This window comes from Scomber japonicus, chromosome 1 (assembly GCF_027409825.1).
Source record: "Scomber japonicus isolate fScoJap1 chromosome 1, fScoJap1.pri, whole genome shotgun sequence".
Lineage (NCBI taxonomy): Eukaryota > Metazoa > Chordata > Actinopteri > Scombriformes > Scombridae > Scomber > Scomber japonicus.
The window spans coordinates 22,292,302-22,313,569 of NC_070578.1; the positions used below are offsets into that span (position 1 = coordinate 22,292,302).

Here is a 21,268-nt window from a genome sequence, read left to right on the forward strand (position 1 = left end):
GTTAAATAATTAAAATTATATTGTTCAATGCTTAGTCACAGAAATACAAATGTATATACAGCAGACTAAATACAGTGCCTCAGTGCATAACACAAGGTTTATCTACAGTCCCTTCTTCCTCTGATTGATTCAGCCTGTCCTACAATAGTGACAGTTCTGCAGTGTTAGCTAGAAATGCTAATAATTTATAGACTTGCAAGGGCCAATATACAGTTACAAAGCAACAGCGTGGTGGTATGAATAAATAAAGCAAGTCATGACAAGCAACACCTGAAGCAAAGCATACTGTAGGTCTTATAATGTTGATCTTTCTTCTGTTTGACTGTAGTGGTGTATATCAATCTTTGTGATGTCCCAAAGAAATTGTTGACAGTCCATTATTTGAAGCATGTGAAATATCTGGCCTATCAGTCGGGCTGTCGCCACCTTGTTTCTTACATTTGAGTCCAAACAGACTGCCGAGTTTCATCAGCATCAGGTCCACAATCTCTTCCTCCTCTGATGGCTGTAGAACAGTAAGTAATATAGTATGTGTATAACTTGAACAGTTTCAAATATTAAGTATGCTTCTATAATGAAAGGCAAAATCTTAAACACGTACTCTGTGTATTTGTACAATCAATTTCCAGATAATGGTCACAGTTGACTACAGTGACAAGTAGACACTGACATCAGCAATATTCAGACATTTCAGACTCTGCAGGGGGGAGTTACCTTATGATGTATCTGCTCTTGACTGAATGCCACCAGGATAACAGAAATGAAGAGGTTCAGCACCACAAAGGTCATGAACACAATGCAGGAGCCGATGAGGAAAGCACCCAGCACTGGATTGTAATTCAGAACCTGACAGATCAAAAGGAAGAAATATGCTGAATAACAGCTGTAATAATCTGCTGTGATACAAGTAACACAGTCTTATACTGACCTCTTCATAGTTAAAAATGCCCAGCTGCAGGCTGACCATGGTCTGAGCAGCATCAAGAAGAGTCCGATAGGAGTACAGCTTCCACCCATACATCAGGTTAGACTGTAAAATAGAATTAAAAACACCAGAAAGTTAATTTCTGTATTAATAACCACCTTTTGAATTATTTTTTGATAAAATAGGAAGAAAAGCAGCGACTTCAGCAGCACTTTGACGCTAAGTGTGGGAAACTACTCACAGCAATGGAGTAGGCCAGGAACATGATGGTCATGACTACCAGGAAGCCTGAGATATCAGTCCAGGCTCGTTGCAGTGTTGCTGTGATCATGTGCAGCTTGGGGTTTAGTCTCAGCAGGTGCCACAGTTTGACTGTAGCCAGCAGCACCAGGAAGGCAATCAGATACCCCAGCACTGCATCAGCCTTGGCTGTCTCATGGAAACTAGCATATCTGAAGGGAGAGCAGAACAGGACACACCATTGTTTCAACAAAGTATTGAAAAAATATATTTGTACAATATAGTGTTTCTGCCTACAGCAATGCACAAAAAAGCATGTTGTTTTTTTCCAAGAACATACACTCAAATCCAGATTCTACATTTCACAATACCAAAATATTGAATAGATACTAACGAGTATAATACTGACAAATTAAGATCAGGAAATGTGCTTGAGAACGTTAAACTAATTCAAGTACTTTCTGATCATTCTTATTAGTAAAGATAGAAACAGATTTTTAAGAAACAATTGTTGACTTAGTTGACATAAATATTCCTTTAAATGTAGATAATGGTTGATGGAGTCTGATGTATAATTTGGTGTAAGCAAAACAAAGGTTTTCACTAACTGCCAGTCATGAAATATATAAAAGCTGCTGCGAACAACTAAAATATTCCTCTGACATAAATTTTGTATCAAATAAAATCTGCTTAGTGATCAGTGTTTTCTGAAATGTATGACAGTGATTGTTTATCAGAACAAAATCAGTATTGTAACCAACAGGTGTTTGTTGTTCTGGTAGAAATCCATGTCCCGCTTCCCCAGTAAAGTCCTCTTGATGAAGACGGACAGAGCGCTCCAGCTGAGAATGATGATTGCCAGCTCGAGCAGGTTCCACTTAGTCTTGAAATAAGTCCATCTCTGCTGCTTCATCAGCTTTCCCTGTCAGGACACGAGTGCAGCCTTGTCTAGTTTGTCGGATTCGTCATGGTGAGAACTTCATTATTAATTATAATAGCAGTCATTTAAATGTAGAATAAATATATACCTGAACAAACATGTAATATATAATGAATAGGAAGTAGATGGCTTCAGAGGCCATAACAAAGATGTGAAGGCCACCAGTTGACTGGTAAAGACGCACACTTTGAAGCTCACTGCGGAACTGGAAAGCACCTAAATGAAACAAAACATCACAAACATCATCAAAAAACAGATGCATGGAGTGCTGGTACACTTCAGTCTGAGGATCCTACTAGTTTATAGTTATTGGAAAGATCTGAGGCACTCAAGAAGGTAATAAATTTAAAAAGGCTTTTATAGTTCATGGCTTCTTAGTCATAGTTAAAAACATGCCTATGCATTTCAGTCATTAAGGCATTCATTAGGGCAAGCACAAAACAAAGTAATCTAAATGTATTACCCTCGAGTGCCTCAGATCTTTTCAGTAACTTATCATGTTTAATAGTTGAGGTTTCCCTAAAGGTCTCATAGCTGATCATGTACTGCCTACCTATGGCTGTGGTCTCCAGCATGAGTGTAACAATGCAGAAGAGGTTGACGTTGGCGTTGTACACAGTGAACTCGACAAAGATAGCCTGGGTGTAAACGTCAAGCCAGGTGTTGTCATAAAGGTATTGAAGGGATCTATACAGACATGCAACACATGGTTCAATTATATGGTCAGAAATGTAATACATTTAAACATGCTTCAAGACTGCCAGTTCTTTCCTAAAACCGCTGATTAAGACGTTAATGACATATTTACAAAATCCAAACAGGGCAGAAACCTAAAAGAATTGAACAACCAATGTGAGTTTTGCTTTAGAAGTAACTTACACTGAATTGTGCTGTTATGTCATCATACGATATCAAACAATTATTTCCTTTATTGGTTAACTCATTCATTCTTATGGGTGGGGGGTGGGGGGTTAATTGTATGTTTTAATGTTTCTCAAATTGCATGTTTTTCTGTTTTATGTGAAGCACATTGAGTTGCCATTGTGTATGAAATGCGCTATATAAATAAAACTGCCTAGCCTTGCCGTGCCTTAAATAAACTAATTACTTGTTTAATGTATATGGTGATGAAAAAAAGGCCACATGCAACATGCTGGAAGCCAAGGTGACTCTATCAGTTGCTCACTCTGTCTGAACAATTCAGCAACACACAACAAACCCAAAGGGATTCAGGTTTTATTGATAAAAAAGAGAGAGTGCCTGCAATTCTAAAGTGAGGAGCTGGAACCTACAAATGTTTGGTCATTTTATTTGATGAATTATTTAAAACAATTAGTTGATTATTGTTGACCTATTTTCTGTCAGTGGACAAATTAATGAATGGGTTAATTGTTTCACTACATATCCATCTTAATTGTATCTTTCTTTCATTTTAAGTTAATTTCACTGATTCAGTATTAAAAAAACTACCTGCTGGAGTTTTGTAAATCTGGCCCCAGATCCACGACAAACCCTCCTCCTCTGTAAAGCTTCACGCTGCCCCAGATGGGGTAGGCCCTCAGTTTACCCTGGGACTGGTATTTCCACGGGCTGTGAAGACTCTGTGAGGTATTATCAGCCACAGAGGGGCTCCAGCCAGGATCGTAGGAGTCCATGTCCTCCAATTCCCACGAGTATGCAGCGTGACAGTCCTGCACAGACTGCTGCATGGAGGGAGCAATGGTGCAAGAGTTTTTCTGCACCCTCACCTGGCGAAGACGTGCGTTACCCACCAACTTTGAGTTTCCATCAGTGATGAATCCTGTGATATTTAAATAGAAGATCAGTCCAGTACTTAGTGCTTATTCTGTGTCTGTGAAACCAGTTTTGGGGTGATAAAATACTATTTCATTTGTCTAATTCAGTCAAAAAACAACAACAACAACAACAACAACAAAAGTACATCATCAATCCACATTTTACACATTGTAATTTGAGGCATTCACAAGAAATTTGAATACAATGCTACTTTAAGTACAATGCTACTTTAAGCACACATACATACAATACATACACAACATATATTTTGTAAGACGAATAAAGTACGTTTTTATATATAATCCAACATTTAAATATGAAATATTCAGGAATCCTTTATTAAATAAACACTGGATTTTAATTTATTGTTGGTTGTAGTTTACTTGGGAGACAGATCAATACTTTATTAATCCTGAAGGAAATTCAAATGCAGCACCATACAGAGGGAGTAACACTGGCTATATGTACAGTTATGTATAAATACATGCTTTAAAGTGCAAATTAAGCCAAAATGAACAATAAGTTGCTTTTAGCTACTTATTTATCTATCAAGTGAACTCTTTAAATACATTTATTATTGCCACTATACATGTAGTTTTTCATATTTTTATGTATAGACAAAGATTCCCAAATGTTAAAAAGGATGCATGCAAAACAGTTGTGAGTTACTGTATTAAGATCAAAGCCATGCTTACCTGGGTGATCTCCAAACAGGTTGCTCAGCAGAGTTGTGTTTGCCCAGTTAAACACATCTTGAATACTCATACTGTCTGAGATCCCTTTGCTGAAGCTCTGACGTATATGCTGAGTCAGGAAGTAAGCGTTGGGGTCTCGCTGGCCATATGCCACCAGGAGCAACATCCACATGAATCCCATGTAGGCTGCATCACAAACACATATCTTACTTTGGCATCTCACAGTGTATTATGTTGCTTCATATGCTGTTAAGAAAGTGTGTTTCATACTCAGAATCTCCCGAATGAGGGCGAAGACTTTCTGCTCCTTAATCATGTTGCTCCTCATCTTCTCTATGTCAGTTGGGGGTGGTGGCTGATAGAAACTGCATGTGCTGTCTCTTCTTGCTGCTCGTACTGTGTCAGTATCATCTGAGAAGGGAATTTAAAACTCATGTATTAGTTGTTTGGGGGTTTTTCCCCACACAAAATAATGCAATACAAATGTAAAGCGTGAAAATGTACCTGAGTTTTTGAGACTATCATCTATCTGAGGCTCTCCATACTCCTCCTGGTCAACTTTCTTCAGAACAAGAGCGAAGAAAGCAGCAAAACCAAGAACCTGTAACAGAAATAAGTCTTCAGTACCAGAGGAGCCCATAACAATCAACATATTATATTTCTGAATTTTATTGACAATTTGTTGGATGTGACAAGAGTTGTCATTGGCTGTAATTTGGCATGAATTAATCATCAGTCTTTGGCAATGTCATCCAATTGCAAATGGAGAATCATACATTCAAAGCTGGCATATCAATATATCATTAATATATCTATCTTACTATAACTTATTTGACATTGGTTGGAAACTCAACATATTCCACTTGAATGCCAGTTCATTAATATACTTCCTATCACAGAACATTTGCTATCTGATATTTGATATCTGGTCCTGTGCCTCAATGTCCTCACCTTCAGAGGTTGGGTAATAAACAGACTCTCAAAGAAGGAGACCACCATGGAGATGAGCCAGTTTATAGAGCGGTCTTTGCCATATGTCAGTCCATACATCATGGTGAAGTATCCTGACACAACGCTGGTTGCAATCACCAGAATCCAGCCAACAAAGACAAACCACCATGGCAGCCCTCCTTGACAGCACTTCTTGTTAGTGTCCCCTTTGATGCTCTCTTCTGGACTGGGGCTGCGATCAAGCTGATCTCCTTCCATGCTGGATGAGGGGAGGTGGTACTCCAGCAGACTCTTCATTCCCTGAACTTGCTGCATGGCTCGGATGTAGCTGTCTGGGTTTGGAAAACGTGAAGGTCCCAGCAAACCCAGCTCCTTCTCAACATGACGCAGCTGCCTGTAGAGATACCTGCTGTTGATGCTCTTCTTCCGAACCCCATCTGAAGTCCTCTCTGGGCTGTTCCACACACTGTTCTCTGTCCAAGGCAATATATCAAATCCATTACACCAACACATCATCAAAGGCATCAACAGTGCAATCAAAAGTTGCTGATTGGGATCATTTAATGTATATAATTATAAATGCCTTGCACAAATGTTTACAGTACAAATTCAGAATCATTTTTATAAATGAAGCAACGCATTAGTTCATGCAGGACACGGAAGTCATACGCTCCAGCTGTAATCAGCTGACAGCCACTGATTGAATCCGCACACCTTATCAGTCACACGCCAATCACAGCCATTCTCACCACAAGGCAGTCCCTTTTAAATATTACTCCCATCTACATTGATCTAGCTTAAAGTCTGTGTAAAGGAAGAATAAATATGTGTTCTGAGTTTGACATACCACAGAAAAGTGTGTTGTTAACCACCCTGTCAAATTTGATTTGATTAAAAAAATCGCTAAATATATGAAATTAGGCTTCAAAGTTGTGTAAAAATCAGCCTCTTTCTCTGCTCCCAAACGCTGTGGGAGTGCCCGCCGAGTTCGCTGAAACCCCGTCCCCTACCAAGTGTCACCTGTCAATCAAAGTCACCACCTCTACCAGAAACATGGACGCTACGTCTGAAAGCTTTCTGCTGCTAACTCAGCTGCTAGCTCGGTGGCTAACTCGGCTGCTAGCTCAGCGGCTAACTCAGCTAACTGGCTAACTGTAGACTGTAGTAGTAGTGTGCTGAATGTATTTATACCTCTACAGCAGGAGGGGCGGGTAACGCGGTAGTGATTTTCAGACCCGCCCACTAAATCCTGAACACAGAAATCTTGAAACACAGTTTGTGAAGCCTAGCTCTACAATTCAAATCTAAATGGTTGATATGCTTTTTACACCTTTTTCAGAAATACATTTATGACCTATTTAATGTGTTTAGAAGAAAAGGTCTGAATTCACTTTAACCATTGCTCACACTGCTGTTGGCAAAGCTTGCCTCCACCACCCCAGCCTCCACTTTTCTGGTTCAGGGTCCCATCATGGCTCTAGGGTCAATTTGCTTTATGTTTTTCTTTCGGCCCACTCCAAAGGGGTCTTGCATTGTGCTCCCTGTTTTTAGCTCAGCATGCTGCTGGCTAATCCAGGGAGCATCTTAGAGTGGAACCTTCAACGCCAAGTAAAACTGTATTACCATTTGTTGCAATAAATGGTTTAATCTATGACCAGAGTGTTCCTGACTGAAATGTTATTGATTGTGTAATGGATTGCACAGTGTTTACAACTGCTTCTACAAGTAACAATGTTGCTCTCTTGTGTCTTTGGGTCTTCTTGAGTGAGCTGTGCAAAATATTTCATGAAAATATTTTCATTACCTTGTAGATTGACTGCACCTAAGCTGAGGGTCATAGAGCGTTCGCTTTTGGAGGCGTCGTTGTAGAACTCTCCGGCTGCTCGGTTCTGCTGCCTGATGATGTCCTCCACCAGAGACAGCAACATGTTGATATCAGCCGGCTGACCAGGCCTCAGCTCCACATGAGTAAGTGGACTCTTCATGGCCTTTGACAGTGACTGAGCAATTCTCTTTATGTCCTAATGTAAAGACCACATGAGGTGTTTCAGACACGCAAAACAGAGGAGTTATTACCCACAGTTTATAATTTGATTCATGTTTTGTCACCTTGATCACAGTGTCTGGTGTGATGTCCTTTTGCTCTTTCTGAGGGGAAGAAGTCTGTGAGGGAGAGACTCGGCCAGTCTTTCCCTGCTTAGACGTGTCTGTTTTGGCGGATTTTTCTCGAGGACGAGTGTTTCTGAAGATACTCACAATGAGGAGATTGATGGGAAACATGATGATTGAACTTTGAAATCCAATCATAACCTGCTGCCAGGTGAACTCTATATGACCTGCAAAGTACAGTGATTAAAAGCATTCAGTATTGTTATCTCTGTTTCTGTTTCAGAATGAAAAGCTCTGTGCAGTAATTTTCCCTTGCCACATTATTGTCACAATAATAGTTTCCATGTCCATGTTAGCGTTTCACAAAGAAATGTTCAGTGTACAAACCAAAAAAACAAATTCTGTGAATAATCAGATTTCTTAAGTTTATTTAGCAGTGTGTGCATAGGGGGGGTTAGAGTAGGATCATAAGAGACTTGGGACACTAACATTTCTCAATTTTAATGACCTCTTCTAGTTTGTATTTTCCTAAAAGATTTGAATGATTATTCTTTTGTGTCATACCCAGGTCCATGGTCTGCTCAGAGGGGTCTGAGGGGATGCCCCAAAACATGATGCTAGTCAGCATGGTGCACAGCAGCAGAGAAAAACAGCAGGACACCCGCTGCACACGGGTGAAAGTGCTGCAGGGAGGTCGACTAATGACAGAGAACCAGATGTGGCCGTCACGGAAATCCTTGGCGGTCTTCATGAAGAACAAATTACTAGAAGAATAATCAAGATGAATTCCAGGTAATTATAGAGTGAAGATGATACAGAACTACATCATAATTTCTTTATAATGTATCTTTAATAATCCATTGGCTCATCTTACCTAAATCTCTTCAAATCCTCCTCTGTTGCTACTGGGAAAACCTTGTCAAGAGAGCATTCTCCCACATCTACAGCCAGCCAGGAGTTACACAGAAAGTGCCATTTCTGACCACTCTCCAGATCCTGCACCATCACTTTGTTGACATACCTGCATACAACATTATTAAATATGTATAGTGCTGTCAGTAACGGTTTGTGCTCAGGCTAAACTTTAATTTAATCATCTTCATCCTCTACCCCGTACCATGCAGGATGAACTCCAGAGTTGTCATGCCACAGCCTGATGTTCTGCAGCTCTCCGAGGGAAAAGTGTGTAGTCAGCAGAAACATGTCCACCCCTCCCCTCTCAAACACAGGCTTCTCAGAGTCTGTCAGGTGGTGAGGCTCACTTTCTCCTTCTGTGCCCAGTAAAGTTATTGTCACCTAAAACATAACAGGTGGGGGAAGTCAATTATATTAGTTATTATTATTATTATTATTATTATTATTATTATTATCTAAAGACCTCTGCTGCAGAGCTAACCCCAGCATGGTGCCCTGTGTTTCAGAGGCCAGTATCAGTATCAGTATCAGTATTATTATTATTATTATTATTATTATTATTATACAACAATACAACATCATCTATCCTTAGAGGCTTAATTTGAATAAGGAGAACTTCCTAAAACAAAGATGAATGTGCTGTACCACAGATGAGACTCACTGACCTGAGAGGAGGTGGATGCACCATGCCGATGCCCCGTACTGATAGTCAACATGTAGCGATACTCAGCCAAAGGGTCATTATCCTCAAGCACTGTTATCTTGACCTATAAGTAAAGCTGAACACTTAACATAAAGAGGAAATTCATACACAATTCATACATAATTCTATACAATTATCAAATATAAGCTACTTATAATCAGGCATTGAAAGGGATTTAAATGATAAAATGTGAAGGACATACTGTAACATACACAAACATATATTTAATATAAAAATACCTAAAGTATATGTGGGTTAGGGCCCCTTACATTTGAGTGCTGTGAGGGTATTTTTTAAATATCAGAGCTGGCATTACATGTGAAATTAACCGTCCTTTTTCAGGAAGTACTTTTGCATTTAATACTTGCATGTGCTAGTCTGTAAATGCCGGTACTTTCCTCCTTTCACTTTACTAACGTTTAAAATGCAAGTCTTATGAAAGTCTCTTTTGACGTTTACCTTAGCTGAGTCCAGGATGTCTTTCCTACATGCCCACACAACCACCATGATATAAGCAGCAAAGATGGCCCCCACGAAACACACCACCACAGGATTGTCAGTAAAGGTAGCAAAAAGTTCTGCCGTGCGTGACACATCCACCAAGTTCGGCATAACAAAGAAAGAGCTCCCAAAGAATGTTAAGTGGTTACAGAGACACTGAGTGACCAAAGGTGTTGTGAGAGGACCAACCTGTAGAAAAAAGAAAAGCAGCAGTGGATCACACTCTATAGCTCACTTTTCAAGGATGTACTGACAACTTTGTTAATTATGCACTCACCCTGCACCCATCTTCACTCCAAGAAGACTGTGTTTCATTCCAGTACTTGCACTGGGCAGCGATGGTAATGACATTGACAGTGGCGTTGATGGATTTGACGCCTGGCTCTACAACAGGCTTCATAACAAGGAAGTGCACTCCAACATCTCCTGTTCTGTCTTCGGGACCCAGCACCCAGGTATATTTTTCCTCTGTGTTAAAATTACATCATGACATTTTTATATACAAAAACACACACATGCAGGCTTTAGATATACACTAGATCTTCTTATCATGTAGTCAAGTTGCTTGATCAATAACACTTTGTAAGATGGCAGTTTGCAGCTCCACAGTTTTTTGGTAACAGGTTAATGTCTGTCATATCTGGACAACCTAAAAGTTGGTTCTACTTTCTAATTCATGTATGTACTGTTGTGTGGCAAAAACATTCCATATAAAGAAGCATCAGACAAAATTACATCAAAAACAGACCCAAATGTTTTAGGAAAATGCATCAGTCATGTACAAACCCAAAGTTGTTTGTGATGATGATGATGATAATTATAATGTCAATAGCTGTGAGATAAAGACCTATGCCTGAAGAGAGCCTGAAGAATTGTTTCATGACATGACAACCAGAAGACAGCCATCATATTATGTTCTTTGAGTGGTCAAAAGATGCCACTCAACTCTGTTCTAAATCTGAGTGGTTTTGAATGGCACTTTAACATACATTTTGTTGTCTTTGTAATTATTTGTGGTTTTTAGCTTATTTTTTTTATTCATGATACTTTGTGTATCTTCAACTGCTATTATGTAGCCTATATAATGTTATTATTAATATGCTGTATACTGTATATAATATTATTATTAGTATGCTGTGCCTACATGGCTGTTGTAATAAAATGGCAATAAAGTTAATTAAACTCTTGCAGTGTGACTTTGAGCCACTACAAAAGTGAATCTGGTATTTTTACTGATACCTTCTTTTGCGTTCTCAAGAGGGATCTGAGTCTTGGCAACATAATTCTCATCACTTGGATAATCTTTGTATCCCAGGAATAGCATGAAGGAAATGTCTTCAGAGGGCTCCATTTTCAGCACCAGTGTTACGTCAGGTGAGGGAACATCAATTATTAATGTGCTGAAATTGGCCAGATCCAAAACGGTACTGTTCTCTTGCCCAACGTCAAGCCTCGGAAGGAGAATCTGAAGACACAATAACATTATTCTGCAAAATCCACGGATTTGATCCAATATAAACTAACTCTAAATAAAGTATCTCTAAAATTGATATTACCTCTATCTCATCAGGCAGGTTCTCAACAGTGATGACTGTACCATTGACTCTGGTAAGAGAGAGAGATCCTACAGTTCCTGTGATGTTTTCCTCTTTCCAAGCATATGGATTCTTCTCAAAACTCATCATCTGTTAAACAAAGCATTGATGTGGGCATTGATGGTCTCAAACACATCAAGAAGACAAGAAATTCCACCAATTAACTTTTAACAAGACACACTTCTTATTTAAAAAAACATTCCAGGTGACAACTTCATGAAGGTGGGTAAGACACTGAAAAGCTGTCAATTAGGCAAACAGTGGCTACTCCAAGGAATCTAAATAATGGAAGATAATAATAATTGTTCACTACATAATTCCATATGTGTTATTTCATCATTTTAATATCCTCAGTACTGCTCTACAATGTAGAAAATAGTAAAAAAAAATAAAAATAAAGGAAAACCATTGAATGAGAAGGTGGGTTAAAACTTTTGACTGGTGCTGTATATACACAATTGTTAATATATGAAGTTTTATAAAGGTTAGAGAAACAATCACACAATTAATCAGGATGACAACTACAATATTTATAAGGGATGGAAAAGTTTAGCTGTTTTCTCTTTGTGTTACTGTTGGAGGCGGATACCAAGGATACACACATCAACCAAATCTGCTGGTAGGTTCAAAGCAGAGCACGACAATACTTAAACAGGCCATTGACATTCTGTCAAAATGTCTGCATCTTTCAATTTAAATATTTATTGTTTCCATTTCCTTCCTATGTGGACACACTTACCCTCACATCCACTGGCTCTTCTGGGAAGAGGATGTCAGCAGGCAGAGTAGGAAAGGAAAATCTGGATGAGCTGTTCTTCTGGACATTTATATCTTGCATCCGCATGGTTCCTGGAGACACTCTGTAGAAAGCAGAATCAAAGTCATCGTGTAATTTCAGGACACTGGTTAATTATAACTACGTGTTCACAGTGTCAGCAGTCTCTTACCTGTTGACATACAGACTGATCTGACCAGAATCAATGATGGCGGGGTCTCCATTTAGTTTCTTATTATTCAACAAAGCACTCTGAACATTTTTTATCCCAATAAGAAGAAAATCTGAGACTTTTTTCTGAGGAAAACATATTATATTTTGTTTAGTTAAGACCACAGAGAACACAGGAAAAAGAAAAACAACATTTAGCAGTGATAGTTTTGTTCTTACAGTTGAAGAAACATTCAGTATATTACTGGCTGCTTCAACTATTGGTGTAGCTGCTTGTGCAACTTCTCCATCATCACCACCATCCTGATTAACACTGATAGCGTTGAGGGAGGAGCTGAGGTCGACCAACAATGAACCCGCTTCTTCCTGGAGAGGAAATACAGCAACAGCAAAGAACAAGAGTTTATCTCTGCCTGTCGTTCAAAGAAGCAGATAAGAATATTTCAATGTTAAAGCTTTCTAAAGATGTACAAAAGCTTGCTACTTGATGATTTCAAACAATTACATATAGTACATTTAATTATAATCATAATCATAATATGTGTTATGTGCTATATATTAAAAAATATGCTAGAAATAAAATAATTAAATACAATACAGCGATTCTACAAAGTTTAAATTGTAGTGTAGACTTGTAGTAGTCCAGGAATGGTTGCTATATTTTGTGATATTTATAAACTAAGCCCTGAGTGGTAGATCTGAGCTTTTCCAACTTCAGTGTATCATTACCTCCTCAACCCAGCAGCTATACATGAGTGGTGGCTGTCTAGACTTACAGTTATATGAAATGAGATGTCTTGCTAAAAGCGATGAGAAAGCAACAGGGCTTGAGCAACTCTTTGAGCTCTCTATGAGCAACGCCAAAGACTGCCAAACTTGGCTCTGGATCTATGGCCTTATAGTGTTTCAAAGATCTTGGCCCAAAATCATCTCATACTTGGGCAAGCTCAAAAAGAGTGAAAAAGAGTTGCTGGATCTTGGTTGCACTGTTGACATGTTGGGTCGAATTCTGGATAGAGTTGGGCAAGTCTTACCCTGGACAGATGGAGTCTGTGAAGTCAGATCAGACTATGCCTGTTACATTTCTATACTTAACTGAAGATACAATACTATTCTGAGATGCATTTTTACATTTTGTCTCAATTAAATAGTTTTTATTTTATTAAACTGACAATTAAAATTTATTCTCGCATGTTTTGACAGTGTTTCTGAAGCTATTGCAGAACTATTCTAATGCACTGTACTTGAGCAGAGAGAGTGAGCTCGTCTGAGCGCTGGGTGAGTCCAGCCACAGCTCTGGCTGTCACTTGTACTTCTTGACTTGTGTTGGTGGGGGAGTCCTGCAGAACTGTGGTCATTTTGCTTAGCATCTGCTCTCTAAGCTGAAAAAGAGTGAAGTGCTCATTAATATCACTCAGCTCTCCTCTCGGTGAAACAAATAAAAGCGATAAGCCTCACAAATATAAGAGCAACACATTGACCTGCACAGTTTCAACCTCAAATGTATTCTGTTACCTTCATCCTCGCATCCTTCTGACCCTCGCCAGTCTCTGTGTTTAGCATATCAGACACTGAAGTGAATATTTGTCCAAGTGCCTCACCGGACAGCAGACCTTGTTTCTCTAACTGAGTCACAGTGTCCTTCACTGCAGACTGGAGAATCTCCACAGAGATACTTGAGTCGCTTTTTTGTACCTTAAGGAAGATAAAACAACCATTTTAAAGTGTTTTTTAAATCCTCTAGCCCCTCTTCTCTTTCTCTCTAAGATACATGATTGTTGGCAGATGACAAACCTGAATGGTAACAGTGGTGGTAGCTTTCTTGTACTCATTTTTTACAGTCACCACAACAGACAAGCTGTAATTGTTGTTCTTATCTCCAAGAGGCAGGAAGACAGATTTGACCTCATTTGCATTGCTGCAGCGCAGATGTTTGCCTTAAAGACAAATCAGATGAATTAGTTAAACTTTCATGGTGGATTGTTAATTATTTATTTGCATACAGGTGCTGAACCGCAAAAAACACAATCAAATTAATCTCAGGCACTTTTTACTTGAGCAAAGCACATTCTTTAAAAGATTAGTAATCATCAACAGATTCTCTTCTTGTGTGCAACAAATTAAAAGATGCTTAAATCAAAAACCAAGATAGAATCTTCTGTGGAAGATACTTGTGTAACATCCAGAAAGCAAATGGTCCAATAATTAACACATACAATGTGTACCATGATGCTGAAGCAGCAAAGCAACTGGTTGCCATTTGAACCTTTGCTTTTAACACTTTGATCTGCCTTTTCCTCCCTCACCTTCTCTCAACCTATTATTTACTTCTCCTGCTGCTCTCTTTGTATTTCAAAAGCTCCCATTGTAACAGAGCTTTTTGTATTCTTAATTGTAAATGTAAAAACAACAACAAAAGCATATCACATTCTTACCAGTGTCTGTTTTGAAGCAGTAAAGACAGCCTGTAGAGCAGAAAGGACTTGCTTTGCAGGTGATATCAAAAGCATCGAGCACCGTTCCCGACAGTGGAAAGATGCTACAAGAGGCGTTGCTGTGGTCCAAAGATGTCTCAGTAGGTACTGGTTCTGTTGGCTCTGGACCTGGTATCGGTAGAGTGTACTTGGCAAAGCCTGGCTCCTTATTGCCTATTATAAGACAAATTACAACACACAAAATGTTTACCTTTAAGTTTCAATTTAAGCAAAATATGTGAAGTATGTCATTCTGATTGATGTGCCGCGATTCAAAAGACTATAAAACCATAAGACACACCATAAGCAATCACGCTGATGTTTTGCAACGTGTCTCTTGAAACTTTTAGAAAGCGGCTGGGTACAATAAATTCAGTGCTGCCATTCTGCTTCTCAATAGGTGGCCTTCTTCCTGCTCTGGAGTAACAGTTTTTGAAGCTACCCTGAGAAAATATAATCAGATAACAAACTGTAACTTTGTATGATAATCATTCAGCACATTTATCTTTTATATTTTAGTTTAAAAAACATGCAAGTGCCGCTTCAGACTCACTGTCAAAGGCGCAGGGTCCTCAATATACCAAACTATTTCTGGACAAGTTGTCACACAGCTCAGTCTTAGCTTTACGTGGCTGTTCACATTTATCGAAGTGCAATTATCACAGCTGCAAGAAAAAATATAAATATATGACCATAACATATTCCAATAAAAGGCCTAAAACAACGTCATTCTGGCTCCTGAACCCTTTGAGTCACTAAATTCTCATGAAACCAAAACTTTGTGAGTTGTCATGTTGTCCTGTGAAGTTACTGCATCAACTCATCAATAATAAAATACAAATCATACAGTAATATCAGCCTATTTCAGTGATTTCTAGTGGATATTAACCTTAAAGTTAATAAGCAATATACATACAATTAATTTTCCTCAGTTAACAGTATTTCTAACACCACTGTCAACAAACCTGCAGAACAGTTATTTTGACAATAAGTGAGAATTTGGTATTTGGTCTGAGTGGTTGCATTTTACCTGATAGTGATGTCTGTGAATTCCTTTGGAGCAACAGTGATGCACTTAGAAGCTGAAGCAAGGTCAACCGGCCTCCTAAACCAGCTTGTTTTCCTCATAGTTACCTTGTAGTTGATTATCTCGAATGGATTTGGGAGGCAATCCTTATTAATAATATGAGTTTTATTCGTTGCGTGTTCTCTGCATTTGCAGTTTTTTTCTGTAGATAGAAACACAAGCAAAGCCTTGATATAGCACCAAAACAATAAAGATATTTAAGTGCCGCTGTTGTTTTAAGACTAACATCATTAATCATTATTGAAAATCAATGCAATTCAATAGAATATAAACATCATATTCTGGTTTCAATATCCTACATATTGTAACCCGTTATTCTTGTTTTGAGAAATTATAATATGGTAAAGTAAAGAAGAATATGCTAGACTTTGTGGATATTTAATATAAATATAAGGGGATATAATATAAAGGGACTATACTGTGGCGTGTAAACCTCTTTGTGCAGGTGTTACCTCAAATAAAATGATGTAGTAGTTAGTCAGTAACACATCAGTTATGGCAATTGATGAGCTACATGCTGAAATCAAAGTGAGAGTCAGATACTGGTAAAGATAAGTTGTATTGGCACTCCTATTTTCTATTACTGGTAATTAAAAGGTGAGACCAAGTCCAGCAGAGTGATAAATACAGAAAGAGTCCAGAAAGCTGGAAACCGAGCTGGGATGATCCTCAACTACAGAGTATTCAGGAATTTTCCAGTGAACATGAGAAACTCCTGAATAAACCAGGAGGAAAAGACTAAAAGAACAGGATATTAACGTGCATGCGAAAATGTAATACTGAATATTACATGTTTTCACAGTTTTTGCATTTATTGAATTGTGCTCCTCTAATTGTATTGCAATTGTCACCCTGTAATTTCAAATTATGGTTTTAACAGTCAAACAAACTAATTTAAAATGCTCAGTAGTCAAGCAATTGTTGTACTTACTACATTGCCATTTAAATGTGAGTCCTTCGCTGGGTAATGAATCACTTCCATTAACTGTCAGTGTGACACTCTGATTGTAGTCAACCAAAGTTTCTGGAGTAGCATTGATTTTCAAGTCGTAGGAGTCGTCATCACTCATATCATCTGTCTACCATTGAAAACAAAACCATAGTGTTATAACAGCAACAAGCAGATACTGACACTGCACATGAGAATGCATTTGAATTTAGAATAAATTACAGTTATTCAAAATAGTGCAGAAGTGATCATTAGTTGATACTAATCTTCTACATACTGCATTTCCACGTTCTTCTGATGAAAAGTCAGAGAAATTCTGGCAAGCCTGGAGTATGTGCTCTATGTCCACATCAGCATCAGAGGCTGAGAAGGCGTTCATGGCTCGTACTTTCACTTTCATAAGTCCTTTATGAAAAGAGTTTGAATTTAAAATATATTGAGTACGTGTTATTTACTAAGAATGTTTTATTTTATTTAACTACAGCACAGCTTAAATTTCAAGTACCTTCAATTGGGCTGGCGAATGTATAAAATTGTAAGCTGTCGTTGAGCATGTTTCTGGTCTCGGAGAGAGTGTCACTGGCTCCAGTCAGAGTGAAGAGAAGCTGTACAGGGGCTCCTTGCTCCAGTGAAACATGGATAATGAGATCAGCAGAGTCTGGACACTCACCATCCTCTGCTTGTAATGAGGCCTCTAGTCCCTCAACAGGCTCTTGCAGACACAGCTCCAGCTCAGTGGACACTGTGTGGGCTGTGACCCTGTTAGAGGCAGTTAGAGTCAGGTTGTAGCAGCCGTGTCCGAGCTGCTCCACTGCACTTGCATTCAGTGTAATGTTGTGTGGTGTGATCCCTCTGTCCACTGATGACTTTGCAACCAACTGGCCTTTATGTTGAATTATGTAAGAAACATTTGTTCCTATTTAAAACAAACAAGGAGATTTTATTATTATAAATGTTTATTAAAAGCATTTTTTTCAATTATTATTTTTATCAGCGGCTGTATTATATCGTCTCACCTGCCTCCACCTCAACCTGAATTTGAACAGGCCTGCCAAACTGTGCATTGCATTTAGTGCCACCTTCTGTTATGTTCCAGCCATAGCACTCAATGGCAACAAATTCTCCAACAGGTTCCTGAATGGTTATTGCTTTCTGAGCTGTAACATGCCAGTCACTCGTAGAGCATTCCACTCCGACCATGAAAACACCAGGATGCTTGAATTTGTGTATAACTGTGCTCTCCATCCTGTGAGACAGGTAAGATTAAGGTTGAATGCATACATTTATATTTAGTTATACATTAACTATATTCATGACATCATCTATATACTGTGTTTCCACAACTTTCTGTCAACTTAGATGCAAAGTATTGCTCACTCCTCTGGGCTGTATGGATCAATAATGTGGCCATCTCCAGCATTCAGTGTGCATGTGAGGTTTCCTTGAAATGGATGAAGGAGCCACTTCACAGTGATGGTGACATTATCAAAGACGGCTGCCAGTTTACTCATCAATAAGTTGAGCCCTGAGAGGAAATAGCACAACTGAATTTAAATTTGAGAGTCAAATACTGACCTCTACTGTTCATCAGAGACTGAAGTCATTTTGGAACAGATAATATGAAAGTGCAGTTCATGTAAATTCACTCTTAAACTTGCTCTTATTACACCTGTGTGGCAAATCTTTGATTGAGTTGAAAGTGAACTTGCAGGATGAGCTTGAAAGGCTACATACTGTAGCACCAATGGAAAATTAGATGAGAGGTCAAAGCTAAAAAAAAATGTGGTTGAGGAGCACAAGACATAAAGAGGATAGTCTGAGGCTGATGACATAAACCAAAACTTTGGCTAACACCAAACATAATAGCTGTCAATAGGCAAACACAGGGAGGTAACATAACAATACTTTAAATACATATCGTCAGTAAAGCTTAAGTTATACTGTCCATCTAATAGTGATGTGCAGTAGAATTAAAGAGAGAATATTCTGTGTATACTGCAAGTGAAAGGGATAAATTGTACATCTGACCATGTTTGCAGTGGTACTCGACTGAAAGGTAACTTCCCAGCAGAGGACAGGGTTCACCAAATGAGCTCAGATCCACTGGAGCCTGGCAAGACTGCAGTCCACGGCAAAGGGCTGGAAATAACACAAAGTCAGGTGTGATGATGTTTATCAGGAGTATGGGCCATATTATTTCCAAACCTACTAACTGCAGAGGCCTTGCAAGTATATATTTTGAATATGGTTAAATATCACAAAACTGTAATTTCTGTGGTGTTTCTATAACCTTCTAATGAGAGGGACTAATAGCTACTTAAAGAGGTACACCAACAATAACTATAACTATTTGCTTAGTAAATGCATGAACTCCTCCAGCATAACTAATCCCAGACTGTTATGAATGTGAAAGTACATTCACATCAAAGCCCATCTATTCAGCTCTCAGAAAGGGATTTACCTAATGTCTTTTCTGGCAGTGTAATCCTTTCATCTGCAGTCAGAGGGCAATCATGGCTTTTGAGTTTGATACAAAGCATGAAACACAGACATAGTTTGTGGTGATTTTTGTATATTTAAACTGGCCTGTTTGATCAAGCTGCTTTAACAAAGCCTGGTGTGTTTGTCAGTCTGAAATACTAATATGCCTTCATCAAAATGGTTCATCTTTCATACTGTACCAAGTAACTTGATCTATGATGAATTTTATCCTAGATTTTAAAAAATACCCCAACATAAAACAAGGCTGGTTCTTCACAATTTACTGTCACATTAATGAAAAAAATATTTCATAATACCTGTCACAGAATCTACCACATCTATCCAGCTGCACTCCTCCTGGGAAGATGTAGCCGTGGTGGAAAGTATGGATCGGCAGTAGTGAATTGTTTTCCGGCCATAGAAGCTGTCGTCTATCTCTATAACCTGACCAGAACCACACTGCAATGTAGCATTTTGTCCATCACATGCAATAGATTTCCCAGAATCTGAGAGGGAAAAAAGGATTATAAGATGAGAAAACATAATCTACAACATACTGTATAGGTTTAACTCTATTCATTGATTCATTAATGAGTACATACCAAACTGGCAGATGAAGTTCAGCTCCTGGCTACAGTTCCCTGTGGCTTCCCACTGGAAGCCTGACTGTCTCAGGATATGTCCACAGTCTGCTTGTTCATCTGGCATGTTCACCCAGTTATTATAGCTGACATCTGAGCCATCCAGCCATGCAAGGGAACCTAGAAATGTTTTTTTTGTTTTGTTTTTTTAAATCAAAAATATTTATTTAATCAAACATTAGTGATCAGCATCAGTACAGATGTTAAGACAGTTTCATTCTATGGATCTTTAATGGGGGTAAGTTAATTGTCAAAGGTGCACTTTAGGAATCTGTCATAAGACAACAAAGCAATAGAAGGGTCCAGAGGCAGGCTGAATGAATAAAAGGTAATAAAGAAACATTTGTAAATCAGGCCACTTGACAGCAAGCCTATTGAAAGTCAACGTGAATGAGGAATATCTGTCATCATGCCAGCTGCTCGACAGAGATATCCAAATGTGCCAGGCTTCTGACAAACATCAGTAAACAAACACATTTAAGTCTCTACAATGGACATGCAAGCTGCCCACAGAGATAACAGCTAAATGATAATATATTCATCCCCGACATTTCACAGTCAATTTAAGGATAAATTAATTGATCACAGATATCTCAAATTTGTTGTTTACATATGAAACAAAATACTTAAAATGGTTAGCTGTTGACGTTGTTTGTTTTATAAAACCCGTTTATGAATATTTTTTGGCCCTTGCAACATAGCTTTTTTCAAGCTGGCCATCAAATACAAATACATGTAAATTATAAAAAAAACATGCAACATGTAGTCTGGAATACGTATCAGGTCATCTCACCTTCAGAGGCTGCAGCGTCGAGTGTGAGGTTTGGAGCCGCCGGTGCCAGCCCGAGCCACCAGTTCTTCTCCATCTCCAGGTGCTTCTGAAGGAACTGCTGTGTTTCATCATTCAGGATGAAGGCTAGGTGTCCTCCACCTCGCTCACACCATCCCTGGGCACTGAGGAAGGATTGCTGCAGACTCACAAATTCATAGCAGGAGCCATCAAAGCCCTCCTGGTGTTCTGGGCAGGAGAGAGCCTCTGGATCATCCTCAGCATAACAAGTCCAGCTGAGGAAGAGAACAGTTAAAATCAGCATTGGGAAAGCAGAGCTGCCCATCTCTGTCTCTGCACCTGCACCTGCAAACTGTTAACTCACTCTGGTAACATCATGTTTTTAAAGGATACTGACGTAAGCAACTCTGACACTGATCAGCCCTTTAGTGTAATTACTGACATTAGGGAGGCTTCCTTTGTGTTGTTCCCATACCTCTTGTAAACGAACAAAGGTCTGACCTGTAGTGAAAAGAAGAAAAGAACCCAC

General features: G+C 38.8%; 1 protein-coding gene across 1 annotated transcript; it reads right to left on the minus strand.

Annotated features, from left to right (window-relative positions):
* Positions 1–337: 337 nt before the first annotated feature.
* Positions 338–21,114, minus strand: LOC128358770 (polycystic kidney disease protein 1-like 2). Its single transcript, XM_053319193.1, has 42 exons — positions 21,104–21,114; positions 20,743–21,014; positions 19,911–20,069; positions 19,626–19,814; positions 18,856–18,966; positions 18,205–18,352; positions 17,844–18,073; positions 17,333–17,743; positions 17,105–17,232; positions 16,810–16,957; positions 15,822–16,020; positions 15,345–15,456; positions 15,093–15,234; positions 14,753–14,965; positions 14,112–14,254; positions 13,833–14,012; positions 13,562–13,699; positions 12,537–12,683; positions 12,319–12,443; positions 12,111–12,231; positions 11,333–11,461; positions 11,016–11,241; positions 10,050–10,244; positions 9,735–10,006; positions 9,238–9,339; positions 8,775–8,953; positions 8,532–8,678; positions 8,222–8,421; positions 7,658–7,884; positions 7,353–7,569; positions 5,549–6,021; positions 5,102–5,198; positions 4,868–5,008; positions 4,598–4,783; positions 3,576–3,906; positions 2,659–2,792; positions 2,194–2,321; positions 1,927–2,087; positions 1,167–1,377; positions 929–1,030; positions 715–846; positions 338–505 (listed from the first exon to the last, which is right to left on the minus strand). The coding sequence occupies exons 1-42, from the start codon at positions 21,112–21,114 to the stop codon at positions 338–340; spliced, it is 7,485 nt and encodes a 2,494-aa protein (XP_053175168.1).
* Positions 21,115–21,268: the final 154 nt, after the last annotated feature.

What these genes read in the sequence shown, in the direction of transcription:
- LOC128358770 (XM_053319193.1), bottom strand. An exon ending in TGAGCAGACCATGGACCTGG is followed by an intron (nt 7,885 to 8,221) that starts GTATGACACAAA and finishes TGTACTTTGCAG; the next exon opens with GTCATATAGAGTTCACCTGG. An exon ending in AGGTGCAGTCAATCTACAAG is followed by an intron (nt 6,022 to 7,352) that starts GTAATGAAAATA and finishes TGCCTTGGACAG; the next exon opens with AGAACAGTGTGTGGAACAGC.